A 23781-nucleotide genomic window follows, 5' to 3' on the forward strand; every position below is an offset into this window, starting at 1 on the left:
AACCGGAATTCCCTAGCACAGCCAGGCTCAAGCTGAACTCCAGAGAAGTGGTGTGAGGACACTGTGTGCCTCAGAGTGCTCCCAGCTTCTCCAGGGCTGGATGAGGGATGTGGGGCATCCCACAGGAGCCCAGCGCCAGCCCCTCCATGGCAGCGCAGTGCTGGCAGCCAGGCTGAGCAGCTGCAGGAGCTACGGACTGTGAAGGACACAGGCTGCAGCACACTTAAACCCACACTTAGGCCTGTTCCTGATCTCTTGCTGATGGTTTATCAAAAAAGTTAAGTAATCCTGCTAAACCAGTACTGAGCTCTTTCTCAGTGAGTACTGTCACTGCTGCAGTGACCTCCCCCAGTGCAATCAGTTGATGTGGCACATGAGGTTGTCATTTGGAAAAATACACTAGTTTTTGTTATTTTGTTTTCATTTTCTTTGTTCTGTTTTCATTCTGTGTCTCAGAGCAAAAGGCAAGATGCCCACGTTAATGTGGCAAATCTTTGGACCATCTCCACAGATGCTTGCTGACCTGAGGAACTGAACAGAGCTCCCTGGCAGCCTGGTGGTTTTGCTGTGTGCATCCCAGCAAAAAGGACAACTTAGGGTGTCTTTGTCTTCTTCACTTTTTGGTAATTTGAAAATTACCAAAATTATAGCATTTTCCTGTTTATGGCGTTTCTTTTTCAGAATCACTGGGATTCCTTCTTCAGGAATACCTTTTGATAACTCAAAGATAGGCTTTTAATTATTTTTGATCAGTATTTTGTGTATGAAAATATGCCTAAATGATGACAACATTCTTCCTAAATCTCTGCTTGGAGATTTAGCAGAGATTCAGCAGAGAACGATAAAATGGTCTCCTGTAATTTTCCACCACAACTTCATTCCAATGAACTTATGGATTATTTTACCATACAGTATAATTTTCCTGGCAAGTCACTCCTATTTCATACTTTTTATTATTTATTTACCTTTACTGGACATGTATTTTTTTAATTATGCCTGTGCAAACTCATTATGTTGCATGAACTGTCTCAAGCAGCTTTATGGACTCAGAATAATTAAACTTCTTGGCTGTCACACACTTTCGGTAGTAAATATTACATATGTTTGTATGGAAAAGGATTTATAGTTCTTAGATTTGTAAAGAGAACCCGAGTCTGCCAAGTTATGAAACTTTATTTGCAAATAAATGTCCTACTTAAGTGTTCTTAAGACATCAGTATAAACATTGGAAATGTAAATGCCAAAGATATGAGTGCCATCAAAGAAGGAGATTTTAAATTGAATTCTTAGTTCCCAAAAAAATGTGCTGTTTTGACAGAACCTTCTCACTTTGCCAATAAGCTGGGGGGACATCTGTAATGTTTCCATTCCTTGATAGAACCAGTATATATCCTGGAAATCCCCAAAATGTACATTTACTTGAAATCAAAAGTAAATACTCCCAAACAAACCTGCAGTGTTCAAGTATGAACATTTTTTTGGGGTTAAGAGCAGTGTATTTGAGGCAACCATTAAGAGTCATCTCAAAGGCTTGCAAGTATTGCAGACTTGTGTTGCTTTTGTTTGGCCTGATTTTTGGTAGCAAGGGGGGCCATAGAGGTGGGTTCTGTGAGAAGCTTCTAGAAGCATCCACCATGTCCAGCAGAGCCAATCCCCTGACTATAAGTGTAGGTGTCATGACGGGTGAAGGATGGTACGGTCTATCTTGGAGGAGTGTGCAGGCAAGGCAGCTGTGATTGCAGTGACTGATGGAAATGGGCATTTTTCACTATTGGGTGCTAATGGAAAGGTGGGGAGAAAGCAGCAAAAATCCCTTTATTTGTCCCTTTCCTTTTTTTATCCTTCAGTAAATCTGTGCTTATGAAATTCATTTATTCTGATTGATCACTTCTGTGCCTGCACATCCACTTACTATTTTTTGCAGTGTTCAGGGCAATGGAGGTTAAGGCCTTGATTCTCACACTGACACCACTACAAAAATAGTTACTAATCATTGGACTTGTCTGAGTGTTAGGCTTGAATCCTTGTTTGAGACAGTTGTCCAGGTTTAACTTTAAACATAAGTCTTAGTCCAGTTACTCTCAGTGGAAGCAGTTTCTTAAGCACATTTTTAAATCTAGCCCTCAAAAGAGACATTAATTTAGCATTTGAGAAGCTGATCCCCAAAGTACATGAGCATACTACCTTTTGTTCATAAAGCATGAAGGATTAACTTTAAATATTTTTCAATATTTCTTCTGTTTGTGGGATTTTCAACCCAAATATTGAATATGCAGCATTGGAGGGTCACAAGCATATGACATAAAAGAATAAATTGAACACACAAAGAAATTGTTACAATTAAAGTGAAGAACTTAAAGATATATTGAACAAACCTAACATTGGTGGGATTTGTTTGTTTTGGTTTGGTTTTGCATTTGGATTTGGATTTGTTTTGGTTTTTTGTTTTAGTTTGTCGGTTTTTTTGGTGTGTGTCTGCTGTTACAAGTATGATAGGCCAATACATCATTAAACCCTTAAACCCTTTTTCTCAGAATTTTTATTCCAAATTTTCCAGTCTTGCAACAGAGGTGCAACTGGCTCCTTTGTGCCTACACAATCTCATCACTGCAGCCATAGAATTACCACAGTTAGGACTGTTGCAACATTATCTTGAAAGAAAAATTGCAACAAATTAATATTTATACATATCCTTGAAGCTGTTTTGTTGGATGCTCATTCTGGCTCCATTACTTGCCAAGAGACTGTTGTGACTCAAGTCCATAGCGTAGACTCTGGGAAAGCTAATGTGTATCCTAAGAGGGGGAAGAAAGGTCATCCTTCTTGAGCAAACCATTTAACGTAAGGCAAACATCTTTCTTTTGACAGATGGAGATGTAATCCCTGCATAGTCTTTCAGCTTTGTTTGACAGCTGGCTTTGGAAGTTAGTGAGAGCAGAGCTCTGCCAGCGCTGAGCAAGGCGTGGGTTTGAAGCAGTCTGGGTGTGCCTGGGCCATGCAGTTTGTTCCTGTATGTGGCCTGCAATGTACAGGAGCAGTGCATTCGTGTGCCTGTGGTTCTGTGCTCAGGTTTGTTAGCCCAACCTCCCAGCATGGCTGAGAAGCTTAGCTCAGGGGTGCCTCAATAATACAACATCACCGTGACTCGCTCTGCAGCTGGGTTCTGCAGAATTCCTGATGGCACAGTGTAAACATTTTCAGATCCTAGGTGTGTAGGCATCAGTGTTAAACTTACCAGCCTGCAACAAATTCACACAAGAGATCTGTCTATCTATTGATGGAAATTGGGGAAAGGAGACAGATTCTAAATTTCCTTATTTTCCTCAAACAGGTAAAATAGGCTGTTTGTCTGACAAGAAACTGGGGAGAGAAAGCTTAAACAGTATGAAATTTTATTCAATTTTAATATCCTTGTAGGATAAAGATTAGCTCAAAGCAATCAAGGAGAGATGAGAATTCAGCCTTCTAGCTCTTGGTTCAGTGTAACTTTGGTAAGGCAGGGATGAACGGGATAAGAAGTTAAAGATACTGACATAGTTCTTATGACAGGACAGAAAGAGTAAATGTACATGGGAAGATTTTAAAGTGTTTAGGAAAGAAGTTATGTATGTATCTATGTGTGTACATACATATATATAGTCTGGAAATCTGCCCCACAATGAAGGAATTTAAGAAGCACTAATCCAAGAGAAGCTTAAGAAATTACTGAATCCCGGTTTGTCCCAGGCTCCTGAATTTAGCAGACAATAGCATAGTTAGAGCCAGTGCCTGGGAAATCTGCACAGAAACAAATCATTTTAAAGTGGATAAGTTTGTGCTCATTGGAATAAGAGAGGTGATAGATTACATCTTTTGATGGAAAAATATATGTTACTTCCAAAGATGTTATATGATTGATAAAAAGATTGTCAGATGAAGTATCCTGTCTTTTGCTATACAGAAGGAAAATTTAATCATAAAATCCATTCAGGTATTTCTTCATGTTTGTATATGTTAATTTACAAACTCAACAGCTTTTTTCATAGTTTCATACATGATTTTTAGCAAGCATAAAATAGAAGCAAAATAATCTGTTGCATAAATACCATCATGCAGAATCCTATGCCTTTTAGATCCAGAACTGTTGGACCATTTCAAGGTCTCTGCTGCTATTACCATAGTGTTGGAATAAGTATTAACCTACTGCTCTTCATGTGTAATAGTTAAAAAAGGAGCTCTGACACATACTTTTTCAGGGTGCTACACAGTTAATAAATATTGCTCAGAAAAATATTAACTGTCAGCATTCCTGGAGTTTATTCCAGGATTTAGGGGGAAAGACAGCAATGGTATCAGTAATGTAGCAAACCACAGGAATTTAATACTCTCAGTCTGCATGTTTGGACTTCATGGTTTAGATTTAGATTTGCCTTGTTTGCAATCTCACTGTAAAATGAAGGCAATGATCAGTGGTTCCTTTCTCTGAGCAAGGAAAGTAAGAATTCATTCAATGCTAAACACCTTAAAGGATACAGCTGCATTTTAACAGAATAGAAGAGATAAGGGTAGATATAAGACATGGTCTCGTAGTTTGAACCATGAAGTGGGAGGGAGAGAAAAAAGGGTTCACCTAATGATGTGGGAGAGGAGCTGAACAAGTTTGTGGTCCTGGTAACATAATTTGATTTGTCTCATGCTTGCTACTAGCCATGGGATGCAGGAAAGAGGCTGGGAAATCCTAATGGTTCTTAGATCCTTCTAAAGGCATGTATGATTTCTTAAGGGTGCAGAGGGAAGTTGAGTTGACTCCTATACCTGGTTTATATCAGCACAATTATATGCAGATTTTCAGTTGTGCTTATGGTTAGGATGGGTTTAGCACCTTCAGTCCAATCAAATTTTGTTTTACCAAAAATAGCCTGCTAATTTCTTTATTTTTCCTGCCCCTCTGGCAACTGTGAGTCTGTCTAGTTAGCCCTTTTACAAGTTTTAAAATACTCCTCAAAATCTGTCCCCAGGTGCATGTACAGCACCTTTGGTTGTACATGTTGGTTGTTTATGTTGGAGGTTTATAGTGGAGTTAAAGATGTCACTTCAATACAGGAAAGTAAAGCTAGATAGAAGCATTTTAGGCAGGAAGATTGTGCAGTAATGTCTACAATGATATGGTAGTCTCATAACAGTCTGCTTTTAGATATTTCCAAGTATTTAATTAGAAAAAGGGTCCTTTTAACTCCTTAACCTGTCTGGGACTGGGATCTGAGAGGATTAAAAATGGCTTAAACCATTAGATTCTTTTTTCACTCTATCTTTAAAATCACAGTGTCAGGGAAGATTTTGACATAAGCATGACTCTTTGTGATTATGGCTTAATGCATATCAATTTCCAGTTGAATATGGCCTGCTTCATTCTTCTTCATACCTCTCCAGACCATCTGCAGGTAAATTCATACATCCTAATTCAACAAATATATATTGAAGATTGTGCAAGACACAGATTTAAAACATATTATACGCACTTTTCTGCACAGTTTGCAGTAAGCACTGCTGATGGTTGTAAATTCAAAACATGTGTGTGTTTCTCATCAGCTGAGGTTCTATGAAATGCAAAGTATAGTCTAAAATATAGCCTAAGGTATTATAGTGTACATCAAGGACTTACCAGTTAAGTCCTCTGCACAAAGTTCAATAATTCAGTTCCTTCAGGAAGAGTGTTGCTTGACCTAGTAAGTAACAGCTGAATATCTTAGAGAGAATCTGAGCCAGCATCTGATTTTACAGCAGCATGAATCAGACGACTGTGTCAATGGCAATACATGTTTCATCCTATTTAGATTGAAAAGGACTTTGGTGCGCAACCTTCAAGCTATTGGTGTAGATACATTGGCTGGTCACATTCTGAAAACAGAAAGTTTTGTTTTTCACGCTGTTGGATAAGTGGAATGAATGTCCTTTCATCTGTACCAGTAATGAAAACACACAGAAAATGTTTCCATTACAGTTGAATTCTGTATGCAATTATGGAACAAAACCATTAAACAAAGAGAAACTTTTCCCAGAATTCCCCTACCACATACACATATTGTGGTAATTTACTTTGAATTTAAAAACTCTGATCCTGTTTGTGTGTCTCAAGTAGGAACACTCTTTGTCACATTTGTTCTCAAGTCTTTTAAATTCCAGGTTTGCATTTTTAAGGCTTTTATTAATGTAGGGACAAGCCAGCTTTTCTACATTCTACAGGCTTGGCACCAAAAGAAGGAAAAACCTCTTCCAATTATATTTGGGGCCCAGATCTCTTCTCTCTCCTTCCAGCACCTCTGTAAATGCAGAAGAAATGGTGTGCTGGTATTTCATAATTTACAGTTTCAAGGGCTTCAGTGATTGTGAGCTTAGAGAATGTATCCTCCTTTCCTTTCTAAAGTATTAGGAAGTGGCTGTTGTACTGGACTATTGTGTTGGAGATAGAAGAATCACCTATTTCCCTGCACTATCTCATACTCTCACTAACATGCAAAGAAATGTTTTGTGATAAATAACTACATGGTGTTATGGCCTGTGCTTTCATGTCTTTCCTGAGCAGATTCTGAACTGCGCCTCCACCCTACTGCAGGATCTGAAGGTACCATTCCTAGTCCTTAGGTACCACAAGAGACTCTGGTGATTTTACAATTGTTCTACCGAGGTAGCGATGAGCCTCAGTCAGGTAGTTCCAAGGTGGATTTTTGACTAATCTTTTAATTTACTCTTGATTTTATTTGATAAGGCCCTTTTACATTCTTTTTGCTGAGCCAATAAGAAAAGGAATCTTAGAGAATCTCCTCAGGTTGTATGTTTAATGTGTATTTTTCAACATCTATGAATCTGCACACATTCATACTATGATCTTGCCCTGGCAGGTTGTGTTCAGAGCTGCAGAAAATATGCTCCCAATAAGGAGCATGTACTGGGGACAGATATATCTTATGCTTCCTGCTCCAAAGGAAGAGGAGTATCAAACTGAAGAGACAATGCTCCCTCTAACAAGCACAAACAATCTGTAATGTAATGAAGGAGACAGTTTAAAGACTGGTAGTACCTGGAAAGGGGAGCACCTTCTTGAGCACAGATGTCTTAACATCTAGTTATTTTGCTACAACAGTATCTGTATTCTTTATGAACCTGAACAGTCTTATTAGCAATTTCTAAGGTGTGTAATAAATAGTGGTATATCAGGACCTCTGAAAAAATTCAAAAGCTCTTTGGGACAGTAAGTGAAGAGAAGCCTTGTAAAGTTAGCCATCAAACTAATTACCATGGAATTTAGGTGAGATACTTAAATTGCTGCAAAGATGTTTCCCATGTTGTAATTAGATGGGAAACTTCCTTATGGACTTCAAAAATTTTAAGATAGTTGATTTACAGATTATTTTATACCATATAGACTCACAAAACTGTTTAATTTATAGAGGTTTTTATGACATAGTTTGAACAGTAATAAGGCTACATTCATACCTGTTTGGGATCATGGTCATGAGTGACCAAATGTTGCCAGTCATCAGTGATGCCCACATCTCAAACCCATGTTGATGTGCTGGGCAATACAGCAAAGTCAAACTCACTATGTAACATATGAGTGATTTTATATGAGCATTTTATATGAATATTATGCTGTAAATGTTCTGTTGCAGAACACATCTTCCATTTCTCATGGCTGTATGAACCAGTATGCCCTACAGTAAAGTTTGGGGTCAATTAAAGCTGCTGCCTTAGTATACCTGCTGCTTTAACATACCCTAAAGTCAATTATGGGTGTGGAGAATTGCCAGTAAATTCTGATCTTGACCATGACTCTGTTCAGCCTTCATTTTTCTCCTTTCTAAGCTTGCTTCACTGTTTTAGAAACTTTTCAATATATTGTGCTAAACTGCAGTCATGACAGTTCAGCTTTACAAGATCTTTCTAGCAAGAAAAAAACCCAAAAGATCTCTCTAAAACCTCTGGTTTAGATTTCATTTTATTTGTAATCTTTTATGAACAAATTACGAAATATACTTCATTCACAAATTGGAAATATTTACAATTTCTTTACAACAAGGCATTATTGAGGTTTTGATTTATGGCATTCTTAGAGCATTCTGTCTTTCAAAACAAAGACATTGGTGTTGTTTTCAGCACACTGTTCATTTACACTCTGGATGTGAAATAGGAGCTTTTTGGAAGAGGAGTTTGCACTCTCTTTAGATATGATCTATTGGGAAAACTGGATGCATTCAAAATGTGAGGAGAGGGACTGTGCAGATGTGTTGCTGTACCATGCCATGATCTGAAACCATCATTTTACACCAGATGCTGCTAAGTGGAGAGGAGAAAAAGATTCCCCTGAGCCATTCTTCCTCTGCCTTCTCCTTTAAACAGGCTAAAAGCAGTTCAGTTTACTTTTTTTCTGATTTTCGAGTCTTCATGAGAATAAGAGTCTTGAGAAGTCTATTTCAAATACTATTACAATTCAGAAAGATTATTCAGACAAAAAACTGAAGGAGAGTAGCCAGGAAGTGAATAAATATCGTATATCCGCAAAATGTTTAGGAGACAAATTTTGAACATGATTCTAAAAGGGAGTTGCAACTGTGCTGGTTTGCAGTTGTGACATTTGAGCCATAAAAGCTAAGATAGTTTCATTTTCTTAATTTCTTGGAGTCTATTTTTTTCCTGAAGAAAATTCTAAAACCACTTCCTTCCATGGAACTTTTAAAACTGTCTTAATATACACTTCCATTATAAATCAGATGTGGGCCACCATTGCTTAGGTTGTCTGTCATTTCCTAGAACAAGAATAGAAAACATTAATTAAAATTAGAATTATTGTGTTTAAAGGTGTTTAAAATTCAGTTATCTAAGGTTGTGATGAAAGTTGAACAATCTCTGAATTTCAAACATTCAGAAACACTTTCCTTTTTTCTTAGCTTGATAAATCTCATTATTAAAAAAATCAGATTTCTGCCTACATAAATTAAGTACACTTGAATGCTGATAGACTCATAGGGATTGAGTTGGACATTACACTCAGACCACGTATACAGCATTGATGGCATCTGTACAAGTTTGTGACATTGTCATTTGAAACTGCATCAACTCAAGCTTGTGTGCTGGTCTACAAAAGAACGAAATGGTAGTTAAGTCTCTGTTTCCATTCAAACCTCTATCTGTGCTGGCATGCTACAAACAGATGCCATTCAATGCTTGCTGAAATAGACATTTGGGAAGTAGGTCTAGATCCAAACAGGATCTAAGGCGTTTAACTGCTTGTTTTCCCTTGGGATGAGACTGATTTTAGTTTTCCCTTAATATGCCAGTCTACAATTTTTAGCAGTTTGGGGATTGCTTCTCCAGTGGCAGGTGAGTCATCCCAGAGTAAGCTGACCGGCTCATGAGTCAGAATCCTAAAGCACCCAAACCAAGATTTGTTTGGAGATAGATTTTCTAATTCTTAAATTGAAATCCAAACAATACCCCCTTAGCAGCTGTCTAAGCATAGAGATGGCTACATTAATTAAACAGTTCCCTGATCTTCGAGGCTAATGGTTGGAACTACTTTATGCTGAGCAGTCCCAGGACTATTTCATACCAAAGTGAATGTGGATGCAGAAATAAGTGATCTGCTGCCTATGTCCAATGACAGAGAACATTCAGGTATGCCAAGAGGAATGGGTGCATTTAAAAATCCAGCTTGGGCTATTTCAAAAATTCAGGTAGATGAGGTGGAAATGCCACTGTTGGACTAGTTCTAAAATGGTTGCATGATGACCAGAGGTTCTTCACTACATGGAAAGATTAAATTCTTCTTCCTCCTAGTTACTCTTGGAGAAAATGTGGAATAAAAGGGATGTTTGTACCCCTTCCTGTGGAAGCTTCTATTAAAAAAATTGAAGCAAGATTCATTGGGCTAGACAGAGAGAGAGAGAGAGAGAGCAAAAAAGACAGGAAGAAAGAACCCAAGTCTATACCATAGTAACTGAGAATCATGGTAAAGAGAAGAAAATTATACAATGTGGTCTTTATTACTAGTCTTACTCTTTCTCTCTCTTCTTTTAATCCACAATATTTGGGAAGCAGAGACCAGAACTCAGAGTTTAACATAAAGGTAGAAAGCACTGATGCCTCTTTTCTCAGGTGTTACCAGCTACATTTTAAAGTCAATCACAAGACTTAATTGTTCCCTCCACAGTTTTTGAAAGAAGGGATGTTCTATTCTCTACAAAGAAAGCTTAGGGTCATCAAAGCAAGTGGCCTTGCCAGTTTATACTCCCGAATCAAACATAACCTTCAATCAAGAGAAAATCAAGTGTGAAACTAGTTTGAGTATTCTCTACCACCCAGGTCTCCATTTGCAGATGATGGTGTAGGATGTTTTTATATTGTGCCTTATTCCCCTCATATAATGAAGAAGAACATGCATGCCTAACACTGGACTATGGATCCCAGTTTGGGGGTTGTCTGCTCTGAAACAAGGCATTATATTTTGCGTATTTGTGGGTGCCTAAAGCCTTTTTTGGATCTATGCTGAAGATATCTGTCAGCTGGGAAAGGGACCAAGAATACCAAAGCCATTTAATAGTAACTATCAGTCAGACACATTTCGGTAGTAATGGTCTGTCAGAAGGCTACTCATGAGTGAGTGTCAGTTTCCTTTTTTCAGCTTCATCACTTGAATTCTCTGCAGACATCAGCTATTTGAATATCATCGTAATTTCAGAAAATATCAAAACCCATTTATTTTCCCCAATATTTCTATTTTAAAAAATGTTAATTGAAAAAAAAAAAGTTGCTGAATTCAGGGAATGAAGGAGCACACAGATTAGAAGCAGAGTGAATCAATGGTGGCTACATCCAAATAAGGGTATTTGGATGCCTATAACTAGGGTGAATATTTTAAATACTCAACTTACTTCCAGATTGCAGCATTCACCACGTAGAGTTATGTCACTACCTGGAAGCACCATTCCTGCCTCAGAGTGACATCACAGCATCAGCCAACTTTGATTAGCTGAAACTATGACTTCCTCATAGAGGTGGCCCTTCCTGAAGTGACATAACAACATGGTAGCTCCCTAGTGTTCAGCGTACCTTGGAGGTAACTCTGGTGTCGGGGGAATCACCGGACAGCTGGGCAGGTCGGTTATTTCAATACCCCTCAATCTCTAATATAAATATAACAATTATACGATAAATATAGCACAAACAAATGCACATGCAGTACATGTCTATATTACTGTATATCAGTATAAATATACAATATAGTCTTATATATAAAACACTTTAAAGCTATTTTCTAAATTAGGGTCTAATTTAATGTAAGTTTTTAAGAAGACTTCATTATTTTTTCGGGGCATGCTGTGAGCTAGTGTACTCAACACTGCCGGCACCCGGCAGCCTATGGGTCTAAGAAGTCCCGAGTCAGGCCATCTGTACATGCATACTTGACCCTACAGCAGGCAGTCTGCCATCAGTGGGGTGCATCCCACATCCACTGAGCTTTTGCAATAGGGTTGCTCTGCACATGCATCATGGCCCTTCACCCCAGATAGGTGGACACCTGGCAGGCCTCGTTGCTAAGTGTCAAAAAGCTCATTAGGTCAGCAGGCCAGAAAAGCAGGTAGTGAACTACTGCTATACATGGTCATCTTCACCCCAGATTGATAGGGTTGGCAGATGTTTTTATTTTGAAAGGTTTTTCCTTCTTTCTTCCTTTCCCTCTCTTCTCTCATCTTTGTCCTTGTTGAGACTAAGTCAATCTGAAAGTCAAGATCTAGCCTTCCATCTGAAAGATCATGATCATATTTGCCTAATAGCTCATGAGGATTCTTCTTCATTTTACAATGAGATGGAGAAATGTATCTCTTCTCTTGATTTTATCACCTTGCTTTATGTTACTGTTGTAACCTCTGATATTTAACTTTTTAAAATATGTTTAAAATATCACCTTTTTAAAATGTTTCAAATGTCCTCTTTTTAAAACATGTTTCAAACATCATCTAAAGTGAATTCAGTCTATGTTTCTACTTGGAGTTTCAGTTAAGAAAACAACAGTGACAAGTAATTTTTAACTGCTATATCATGTTTTGTCACAGAATTTGTAAACAATTCTACAGTCTGAGCAAACTAATCCTTGCACTGCTGTTCAGAGGTCTCAATAGAGAACAGCCTCTTGAACTTAACAGTAATGCAAACTTGCATGTGGAGGTTTAGGTGGGCAGTCCTCTTGACTTTTGTTCTTTTTTCTGCTCATTTCTGTAAAATGAAAGGCAATGGATACTAAGTCCAAATGTAAAGCACAGGGTTACAGTGAACACTTAACTCCTCAAATATTATTCAGATCTGTAAAGTCAAGGAGGTGATTTCAAGAATTCCATTCAATTAATTATTTTGATCCTATGTGCTCAGCTTTGGGAGATTCAGTTTCAGCACCAAAATATGTTCCTATACACCTTGGTGGGCTTCCTTTTAATAGAGAAAGGAATTAAATGCTCAGAGCTGCTGAAAATGAGACCAGTTTCATTTAGGTGTCTAAATATGCCTTTAGATACTTAGGTTTAGTCATCTAGGTTTGTGAACTGTGGCTTTTGTGTTTAAATAACCTAATTTATAAGCTAAGTACTTGGGAGAGGAAGAAATTGATTAAATCCTGGAAGCATGCAATGATGTGGTTACAGAAAGCATTCTGTGCTTTTCTCACAGTACAATACATGATAACCCATATTAATAAGGCTTCCAATTATTTATGAACTGCTATATTTAGCTGCTAAGCCCCTGAATAACTACACAATGGAATTATGTTGAAAATGGATGTACTTCATTGAAATGGATGTACTGCAAATATACAGTACCTAAAAATAGCTCCATATAACGCAGCATAATAAAGCTTACACAGAATGGCAGCATTTCATTTTCCAGAAGGTTCTTCTTATATAAAACAGAACACTGAATACATGTCTTGGTAATTGTAAACATTAACACATACAGTAACATATCAGGAGAAGCAGAACAAATAAGGGAGGACACACAACTCACTTTTTCTGCCATTTCATGGGAGTGATGCAATGAATGTTCCCTTTCTGAGAACATTCGCCTTTGTTCATAGCTGGCTAGCCGACAAGTGAGCCATGAAGAAAGGGTGCAACCACCAATTCCAATGCATGCAAGAGACATGGAGGCAAGATGCAAAGAATAGAGAGCAGATGACTTCTTTGTCAGAGCACGAAGAAATTGAAAATTTAAGATTCCTCCAATTAGTCCACAGATGCAACAGGCAGAAAAAAGTATCATCTGTCAGGAGAGACAAGAGAGGTTATGTCACAGTAGTATTTTTTCAAAGATGGACTCATGCATATAAAATATGAGACTAACAATAATTTAATTCTTTGATAATGACTGCAAAACGCTGCACAGACACTTGTTTTTAACTCCCTTAGCTCCCACATTGCTCCAAGGAAATACATTTCTTTCTGGTATACAAGGGTTAATATTGATGTGGCATGTAAGAAAAAGTTGAGCAGGTAAATGAGCAGGTAAAGTTAAAACCTAGTCAATGGAAGGACTACTAGGACACAAATCTGATTTCCGGCTGTTCATGCAAAACAGTAGCATGACAGAATGTGTCATAATTTTCTATTGTGCAGTTTATCACCACATCTCATGAGGAGTGAATGCCTCATGTATTTGTAGTGAATCTCTTGCTTTGTGTGCCATCTGACTCTGCCTCCTGCTCAATTATAATTTATTCAGTCAGACAGCAGATTGGAGGCTTCCTCAGTCTTTGTGGGGTCTTTGGAAGTGTTCAAGATGAATGTGCTGGTCAAAGAAGCAAAAGAAACAACAAAGAAATCTATGATACTGCTCTACAGAAGGTCAGCTCTATATGGTTGGTTGGTTGGGTTGATTTTAACTAGGTTAAAATGTTTCTGTGAATTTTACAAGGCTGTGAAACAGGCTGCAATCAATGAGACATATTTAAACACTTCCTATTGCTTTTAATCACAAAGATGTTACGCTGGCTCAGGATGTCCTTTGACCACAAATGATTCAGGAGCAAAAGACCTGATCATGGAGACATTGCTAAATGATTGTCTTATTCACTTCCATTGATACTGCTGACCTGTCAGATGATGATCTAGATGGGCCTTTGATGTTTCTCAATATGACTTTGGATATGTACTTATCTACTGTGGTAGCAAAAATTTATGGAGTCTTACAGACTACTTCTGTACACAACTGGGATGAGAATTTCATCAGGAATGAGGCATTGAGGGTGTATATTGCAGTCCACTGGCAAGTGACTATTCCATGAGACCTCCAGAAGAGATGGCTTTTAGAAACTGCTTATGTTGTAAGAAATGGGACTGTCATTTTAACAGGGTTTAGGATAACTCATTGATATTAAAAAATAATTGGAGGGAACTCTTGATTCCTATCACACGTATGCTGGTTTTATGTGAATTCCATCTGTATGTGGCAGAATAATCAAGCTGACAGAAAATTAGGACTGGAATTACCACTTTCAATGGGATCGTATCTTTAATATAAAGTTCTGCTGTGACTTGTTGCATAATAACACCATTTTTCTGTTCTCAGAAAATGATTGTACTCTGAAGAGACATCTTCCATCACTTTAAAACTTACTTACATGTGTTTCAGGTTTCTAAACAAACTCATTAAAGCACTTAACAGCTGTGATATCTAGAAACAAACTTCATCAGCAGCCTTACTGAGATGGTAACCCAGAGTTATTTTTTAAAGGAGAGAAGATATAGTCCAGTGACATTATTGAGAAGCATTTGTTGACTTGATATAAATCTGTGTGAAGTGGTTTCCCATCAAAGTTTATCCAGATACGGATAAATAGGGATGTATTGCTTAAATAGCATGACCTACATAGGCCATTTCAGAACTGCCTTGTTTTTTATGATTTTTCCAAAGTGCTGTCTGCTATTTTTTGGATTGCTGACTTGCAATTTTTCAAACTGTTTATCAAAAACACTTGGATACAGAAAGCCCCCAGTAAAGAGTTCAAACTAGATAAGTAAGCCTTTCAAATAGAGATATAGATACAGTGAGAAAACTTACAACAAGTCCAGATTTTTTTTTGGCACACAATATTCCACATATGCCGCACAGCAGGAACTGCAAAAAAAAAAAAAACAACAAAAAACCAAGCAATTATTTAATCATTTAAAGTATGAAGTTCAAATCCTGCTGTGTTGCTGTGGTGGTGACCACAGTTTAGGCAATGGATACAGTTTTCAGCATTTTTGTCACAAACCTTATGTTTCAGGAGGTTATAACTCAACCATAAACACTCTTATCTGAGAAGAAACTGGAATGAGAAGTCAGAGTGACCACGATAACTTATGAGAAAAGAAATAAAATCTTAATTTTAAGCTGCTTAGGTAAACAAGTTGGAAAAAAAACCCCAATGTTGCAAGCATAAAAATGCACTTTTTACTGTTTTCATTTTCTTTCAGAAAAGTTTAGCAAGGTACTAGTCAGTGATCCAAATCATCTACTTCTAAGCATAGCATAGGGACTTAATGCCCTGATGCTACCATCTGAACCACTGAAGAATCACATATGGATCGTTGCCTTCAAGACAGTGGGACTCTGGGAAAGAATGTAATTCAGTCACGTCCGTGGGTGCAGATTTAAATCTGAATACATCTGTTGGTGTGACTGCTCTGGGCATGCAGGAAGATCTGTTACAGACTCATGATAGCCCAGTTTGCAAGAGATAGCATGAAGGTATCTGTACTTTTTCTTATGTGATTCCCTCACACAAACTGATCTGTTAATTGTAGCATCAAGCATTAGGCAAAACTTAATTAACAAAACCAGAAAAATGCATACCAGCTGATAAAAATAGGTGGGAATGCTTTATAGTGACCTCTGTCAAAGACCAGTGATGTCCTCTGATTTCTCTTTCCTCCTACAGGAGACTTTAATGAGGAAAACAGTGAATAGTCCCCAAGGGAGCATTCCTGGTAGGAACTACAGTAGTTGTGTGAAAGCAATACAGCCTTCTCCAGGTGTTAGCAATACAGGCAAAAGATCTCCTTGATACCTCATAAACTCCTTTATTAAGAAATCTGTGCTATTTATTTTTAGTAAAGCTAACCTTACACCCCCATTGGGAAGTAATTTTACAGTTTTAAAACTGGATTTTTCCACATCCTTTTTGCACTGAGATGGTATTTCTAGCAAAAGGCTCTGCTTGACGCTGATTTAGAATTAAATCACAAAACAGACATGGCTGCTAGGTAAGAAATTAAAAAAAACAAACAAACCAAACCCTAAGAGTTTCTATACAGCATTCAGTGTCTGGGTAATATATTGCAGATACATCTCATTTACACTCTAAAATTTTGCAACTTCACTATTTCAGTTGAGGAGTTGCTTTAATGCACAGTTTATCTGCCTCTAACTAAAGCAGTTCATGCATATAGCTAAGCATAAGCCTTGAGATGTATTTTTACTGAGTTAGATCCATCAAATCAGTTCCCCACAATGAATGTGGATAAATTTTGTATATTATTTACCTTTATACTAAGCATGGGATGTGAATTTAATACCAATCTGATTATGAAGAGGGCTGGGTCATGTAGACCATAGTGCTGAATGGCTCAGGACATACCAGAACACACAGCTGGTAATTGCTACTAGAACCCACTGACTGGAATAACAATAAAACAAAACAAAACAAAACAAATCAGCAGTGGCAATGCTCCCTCTCCGCCTTTCCCACAGGCAGACAAGATTTCAGCTCATCATATCTGCTTTTTAAGAGTTCACTCAGGCTTTCTGTGAAGTTTTGGTGTTTCCCTCTCAGTCCCGCCATTACGGATTGCTTTTCAATTGAAGGCATACTTCAGATTTTCTCATGTTGTGTTTTTTCTCAAAATACAGAAACCTCCAATGAAATTTGTTGAAGACATCTTTGTAATTAAGTTTTATTCATTCAGACTTGATAAAGTGGATTAGTATTTTAATTTCTCTCTGTAGTGATTGAATAGAATTGAAAGGAAATATTTTATATATAGAAAAATTAATGACTGTTGGAAGATACCACCACAGATAGTTTTTAACTTGCTAACTTGTTTAAAAAACTGTAGGTTTGATAATTTACCTTCAAAGCTGAAAGAGTATGAAAGAGCAGATTGCCAATTTTTTCGAGAATGTTCTAATTCTGCTCCAGTTTGAGTCAATGGAGCTAATCTACGAGCCCTAAGGTACCAGCTTCTCAGAACAAGAGGTGACTATTCCATTTAAAGTATCTGACTACCTGTAGTAAAGATCTGGATGCAGTAGTTAAAATGTACATTAAGTTTCCTAATGATACTAAACTAGGAGAAACCATGAATCCTGTTAAGTGTAGAGAGACCTTACAGAGAGATGTGAATAGACATAAGCTGGGCAATCACCAACCATATGAGAGCAAGTGCCAGATTCTGCACCTGAGACAGCATCATACACAAGTATTGGGGGACAGGAGATTGGAAAGCAGCCACATGAAAAGATATCTGGGAGTCCAGCTGGATGACAAGTTCAATGTGAGTCAGCTGCGCCCTGGCAGAAAAAAGGCCAACCATTTCCTGTTCCTCAAGAACAGCATCAGGAGCTGGTGGAGGGAAGTGATTACCCTGTTCTGTTTGGCTCTGGTGCAGCTCCATGATGAGCACTGTGTGCTGGGTTGGATTCCTCAGTATAAGAAAAACATCAAACTAATAGAGTATATCCAGAGGAGGGGACCAAGACGGTGAAAGGCCTTAAGGGCAAGACTTACAAGGAGCAGCTGAGGTCACTTGGCTTGTTCAGCTTGAAGAAGAGAAGGCTGAGGGTTGACGTCCACAGAGTCTACACCTTCCTCAAGGGGGACAATGGGGGGAGAGACTTCTCTTTGATGATCAATGATAGGGCACAAGGAAATGGAGTGAAGTTTCATCAAAGGAAGGTTCTTTGCTAGGAGGGTCATCAGTCACTGGAACAGGCTCCCCAGGAAAGGGATCATGGCACCAAGTCTGTTAGAGGTCAAGGAGCACTCTGGATGCTGCTCTTAGTCTTGTGGTTTAGTGTTAGGAAGTTCTGCAAGAAGCATGGAGTTGGACTTGGTGATCTTTATGGGTCACTTCCAACTTGAGAAATTCTATGACTTTATAATAATATTGCATTGTGTCATGTATACTCTGTATTTTCTCTCTCTACATCTACAGTATTTATACATATAGGCAAGGAATAACATGTTCCATAGCTAAAGAACTGAAAGAGAACCAACTGAAATTACTGTACTCAGACTCAGAGGAATTGGATATTTGTGCTTCCTCCACATTCTTCTGTTTAATCTCGAGGTCATGCCAAAGTTTTATAATCCGTATGGCTGTGAGATAAACAAGTTGTGAAACCAAATGCACTCAAGTGCCTGAATATGTTAAAAACCTTGGAAGAAAAGCACTTGGGCAATAGCAAAGGATTAATGTTATTTAGGTTGGGGTTTTTTTTAGATGACAGTGTATTGCATTCAGAGAGAAAAGGCTTGCCTATAACCCAATATGGTTATTTATTTATGTCAGCAGGCATTTTGCAGTTAAAACCAATGGATGAATTTGAGCCACAGTGTCAGGCAATTATACCTCATGCAAAGCTTTGAAAATGATGAGCCAAGTTTACCACTCTCTTCTAAGGCTGATTCACTGGAAACAGCGGAAACCTGCTCTAGGAGAGAGTATTAGTAATACCTGCAGCTCAGGAGCACTGCTCATGTAGAGCTTCTTTAGCCAAGCTTCTCAGTGTGGAGACTTCTAGAAAGGTTAGGATTTCAGTGGGACATTATGTGATTGACTTGGTTCTCTGCTTTTTGATAGCACAGAGACTTAGGTTTGTCGGGTTTTTGTTTTTTGGAGGTTTTTTTGTGGTGCTATAGGAATTTCCTGTAAAATTTTTGATGTCTCAGTGTTGTGATCAGCAGTAGTGAAAAAGTGGATGGAAGAACTACACTAGCTCTTTGTACCAGAAAAAGGATGCAAGTAAAAATCAGATTGAAAATATCTTTTACTTAGAAACTTCTATTTTATAATACTGCCAACTGGAATACAGCCATCAGGAGCCCTGTTGTCTTGACACTCTCTTTCTCTGTTCTTGGCTATCCCAAAAGGCTTCATGTCAATATGTCATAACAGTAAAACTTGGTTTCTAACTGTTGAGCTGCTCTGGACTACAATTTACCCCTAACTAATACTGTCGTGGTGAGGACTTGCTCCTTTCTATTTGATCATTGACTATCCTTCATTTTTACCAACCAATCTCATGGACTCTTTAAATGTAGTTCTATTTTCTAGCTATGTCACTTCTGAGGTAAGTTAGGCAAACAGATTTATACTGAAAATACAGTAAATCAGGAGTGGAAAAGGAATATATCACTGAAGATAACGTCCTTGTAAAGAACACTCAGTTGTTGAAGTGTTCCTAAATCATGCAGAGAATAAGGCCTAAATATTTCATTAAGGATAAGCCAAACTAATAAGCCCCACAAAATGCCCTGGAAGCCAGGGAGGAACCTTCAGCTGGAACTTTTTTAAACAGATGTCTCACTGTTGAACTTGCATTTTAATTATTATTCATAAGAAAAAAAAATCATAAAATGCTAAAATATCCAAAAACCTATATAGATCACTTAAAACCTATATAGGTCACTCAAAAACCTATATAGATCATAACCATTCAGTAATGATTATAGGGTTGCTTTTGGTTGCAGACTTATTCATACCTCTTATATGTACACGATGTTTCGTGTCAAGACTAGCAGAGAAGTCATGTACTGAAACTGCTGGTGCAAGTCCAGAGCAGAGCCAGAAAGTTGGTAAGAGGGCTGGAGCACCTCCCTAAGAAGGCAGGCTGAGAAAGTTTGGGCTGTTTGGCCTGGAGAAGAGAAGGTTTACAGATTGACAGAATATTCTGAGTCAGAAGGGACCCACAAGGATCACTGGGTTTATATAGAGACTTCATAGCAACCTTCCAATATCTGGGAAGCTGGAGAGGGACTGTAGTAACAGGACAAGGACTAATGAGGTAACTGGAGGAGCGGAAATTTAGACTAGATATTAGGAAGTAATTCATTACTGTGAGGGCGATGAGACACTGGAACAGGTTGCCCAGAGAGGCTGTGGATGACCCAACCCTGGCAGTGTTCAAGACCAGGCTGTACAAGGCCTTAAGCAATCTGGTCTAGTAGGAGGTGTCCCTGCTCATGGCAGTGACAGTTGGGACTAGATGGTCTTTAAGGTCCCTTCCAACCCTTGTTGTATGATTCTGTGATTTTATGAGAATGGATCATCCAGTAATAGACAGGGGCATAACCACTCTTGGGTGAATGGTAAAAAAAATCCGAAGAAAGATACTAAAAAGCACAAAAGCTACTTAGAGACTGAGTGCCTCAATCCCCGTTTCAGTGATGATTCATCATGAACCTACCAGAGTCAGAGTTGCTCTGACAGCACCAGTGTGACTGCAAGGTGATGCAGTAGTGTCTGTTTGTCTGTGGAGTTTTTGTCATTCACACTGCAGCTGTACATACACAGCTAATGTTCCATATGCATATTGGAAAATCTCTCTTTTTGTCTGTTGAACTTTGGAAAAAAACCCAAAGACCTCCCAGAAAAGGGGAATGTTTATTTGAGACTGCTTTAATTTACTTTATATTCAATATTGCCTTGAAACAAAACCTCAGATCCAAAACCCCATAAATTTTGGTAAGAAGGCTAAATTCTCAATTTATATTCAAGTTCTGTGGTTTGGATCCATCCCTATTTCATATTTTCTGGAACAAAAGACTTGGCTTCTTTCACTTTCTTCTGGAAAATGGGTACTTTCTCCCTGGTAGTCTGAAAAAAAGATTCAGTTTTAGTTACATCTGCAGGAAGCCAAAGATTTGTTGCTTTCCACCATGCAGAAGAAAAGGAGCTATTTTTATTTTATATACTGAAGCTAAGAAACCTTTCTGTCTTCTGTTTTGAAGAGGCAAAAGCAAAGGTGAGTGTAATTCCCTTGAAAAAATGAAACCTGCACATGGAAAAATTTCCTGGACACAGGCTGAACAAAACAGTAGAGAAAACCTGTTGAATATCAGGACAGCTTGATCCCTAGTCGTTGCTCATGACAAAAAACCACAACTAAAGTGTATACAGTCCATGGAAAGTCTCCTCCATCATTCTGGGTCATCTATATGTATCTGATAAAACAGAGGAAGGGAAATTATTCCAAAATGGAATATAACACAGAAGAAATAAAAGTGTATCATACCTATTCAAATGACGCTCTACTTGGAAGACTAAACCATCAAGACAGAATTAACAGCTTCACTTTTATCTACCCTTGTCAGGTAGTAAACTAGAAAAATCTGTGTTCTACACTAAAGCTGCATAAACATGTGACTTCCAGAAGAATAACTAGGACTTTGAAATTAATAATGTAAAGAAAGAAAGATTATATTTAATAATATAGTTTCAGCTCCATCAAAACGAGACAAAAGCTGAAATCCTTAATGAATAAACTAAGAAGAAATATCTCTAATTGTAACCCTTCTTCAAAGTAGTATTTCAGAACAAGAATTACATTTTCTTAGTGCAGGCATAAAGGGCATAGACTCTACTAATGAAAACAAAGACATCAAACTAAATAAAAATTACAACAGGCAAGAAGGTCAAGACTACGTACTAGGTTTGCCTATTGCCTCCACAGAGAAACACCATAATCTTTGCAAAAGGAGGATGGAAACTTCTAATGATGTTGCTGTCCCATACAAGAGGTTGTGGGGACAGGAATGTCTAGCTGGCTGAAAGTCGTCCAGACACAGAATCAGAAACAACAGCACTGCCACAACCCAACCTTGTCCCACCAAATCCATCATGCTGAGAGGGGAGACTCTATGACTGAGACATAGTGTTTAAAACATGTCTAATCTGAGGCAATACCTTGCCTGGCAGTGTGCTATTCGGTTTTATCAGTTCGGGTGCTTCTGCAATTCCCACTGATTCAAGCCATATGCAAGCAGTTTAAATTCCATCCCAGTCCAAGTGATTAGTGTTCCCACTCATCTGGTTATAGACCTTCACAGACGCTTTAAAAATGGGAAATGGTTTTTAGAAACAAGAAAATATAGAAGTGTGTCTCTGAATCTGAAAATCTATCTGAAGTCAGTGATTAAATAAAACTCCATCTCTAAAAACACATTCTCAGCACAAAATAATAAGTTACTTTTTGTTTGTCTGTAGCCTATCAGAATAACAAAAAGTAATGCTTTTTGTTTGTTTTGTATCAAATATTTGGTTTAGAGTATGACTGCTTACATCTGTAAAAGCAATAAATGAAAGATTATTCCCTGCAGGTGAACTAAAGTCTTATCATAGTGAAACATTTAAGCATATGCTTAAGTCAGTCTATATTCAACAGATCCTCTAATTGCAACCCAGGAACTAGATGGACCACCTTCCATCTTAGTTTGTGCCTCTGGACTCTCTGAATGACAAAGAAAACCCACTGAAAGACTTCAGCTGAATTCAGTGAATTGTCCTGGCTCCATGCAAGGCAAGAAGCTTCCACCCTTGGTATGTCCTTCCTCATCTATAGGTACAGAACTCTTTCCAGCTTCCACTGAGCTCACTGAAAGATCCATTTCATCACGAGCAGGAGCCAGACAGAAATATGGTCAGTTTGATGAAAATGCAATGCATATGTTAAAATAAAGTAGGATCACATCTGCATTTTCTCTGCATACTAAAAAAAAAAGTGAATTTTTTAGTGCTATTTTGGAAAAAAAATAGTTTGACTGTTCTTTCCAAAGGAAACTTGGCAATGGTAAAAACTAGATGTAAAATTTAGTGGTTTAAAGTTTTAGGCCACCAACATTGATTTAACAGTCTAAAAAGACCTTCTTGTTCTGGAAGAGTCCATACAGACTGACACTTTTCCTTCAAATCTTGGGGGAAAAAAAATAAAATAATTTCAATCAAATATTTCAAGTGCCATCTTGGAACTAATTTCTGTAGCCAAATGCAGATTTTTAATGGGCATGCAGAATTCCACTGTGATAAAATCACAAATCATGGAAATAGTTCTGCCTCTATCTACAGACAGGCAAACTGATCAACATATCTCTCAAGTACATTCAGATATTTGCCTTTATAAGGGAAGAAAGGATTACTCTTGAGGGGCATAGCCATAAATGAATCATTGGGTGTTTCCCTTGCGTATGAAGAGAGATGGCATATTTGACTAAAGACATGTTTTTTGTCTCTCATTCTCTCTCTCCTTGAGGGAGTCTCATTTACAGCAAGGATTTATTCACCACTGCAGAATAAATGAGGATTAGAGCCATACACACGTATGTGTGTGTGTGAATGTCTAGTCACTACTCATAATGATAGTGATGCAACCACTATGTTCTAAATATAGATGGGGAAGTATGTGATCATTTAAAACAAATCTGTGAATACTTTTTGATTGATTATCTTCTGATTTTTGTTGTTTGTGCAAAAGCCTTTGCTATAGATGCCGTCATTCTTACTATGTTATTGTTAGTGGTTCAGCGTTCTCATTGGTTGAATTATTTCTATAGTACGTCATGTAACTGAATTGGAATGGTGGATTTCAGAAATATCCCTCAGTTTCTGGGAAACAAAGAAATCTGGGAGACACTGATTACAGCCTGTAGAATAGTTTATCCCAATACAAACATAACAAACAGAAAGCAAATTCAGAAATCAAGAGTGTGTGCACTTTAGG

General features: G+C 37.9%; 1 protein-coding gene and 1 long non-coding RNA gene across 7 annotated transcripts in view; one reads left to right on the forward strand and one right to left on the reverse strand.

The window, feature by feature from the left end:
- Positions 1–7957: 7957 nt before the first annotated feature.
- TMEM196 (transmembrane protein 196) overlaps positions 7958–23781 on the reverse strand; it is a 96262-nt gene continuing 80438 nt past the window's right edge. For 4 of the 6 annotated variants that reach the window (XM_085050884.1, XM_085050880.1, XM_085050879.1 and 1 more), the window contains 4 exons: positions 15082–15138; positions 13030–13284; positions 11086–11159; positions 7958–8783 (listed from right to left, as the gene is read on the reverse strand). In XM_085050884.1, the coding sequence (XP_084907010.1) occupies positions 8777–8783; positions 11086–11159; positions 13030–13284; positions 15082–15138 (393 nt within the window). In that variant the 3' untranslated portion in view covers positions 7958–8776. The remainder of the gene's footprint in view (positions 8784–11085; positions 11160–13029; positions 13285–15081; positions 15139–23781) is intronic. The other 2 variants (XM_085050882.1, XM_085050883.1) reach the window with 1 other exon arrangement.
- On the forward strand, positions 13690–22698 carry LOC146441053 (uncharacterized). The gene is made up of 3 exons (XR_014849772.1): positions 13690–13865; positions 15944–15992; positions 22450–22698. It is a non-coding gene; the product is annotated as an uncharacterized LOC146441053 (long non-coding RNA).

The sequence above is a fragment of the Lichenostomus cassidix genome, chromosome 2 (assembly GCF_008360975.1).
Source record: "Lichenostomus cassidix isolate B80296 chromosome 2, HeHo_3.0, whole genome shotgun sequence".
NCBI lineage: Eukaryota > Metazoa > Chordata > Aves > Passeriformes > Meliphagidae > Lichenostomus > Lichenostomus cassidix.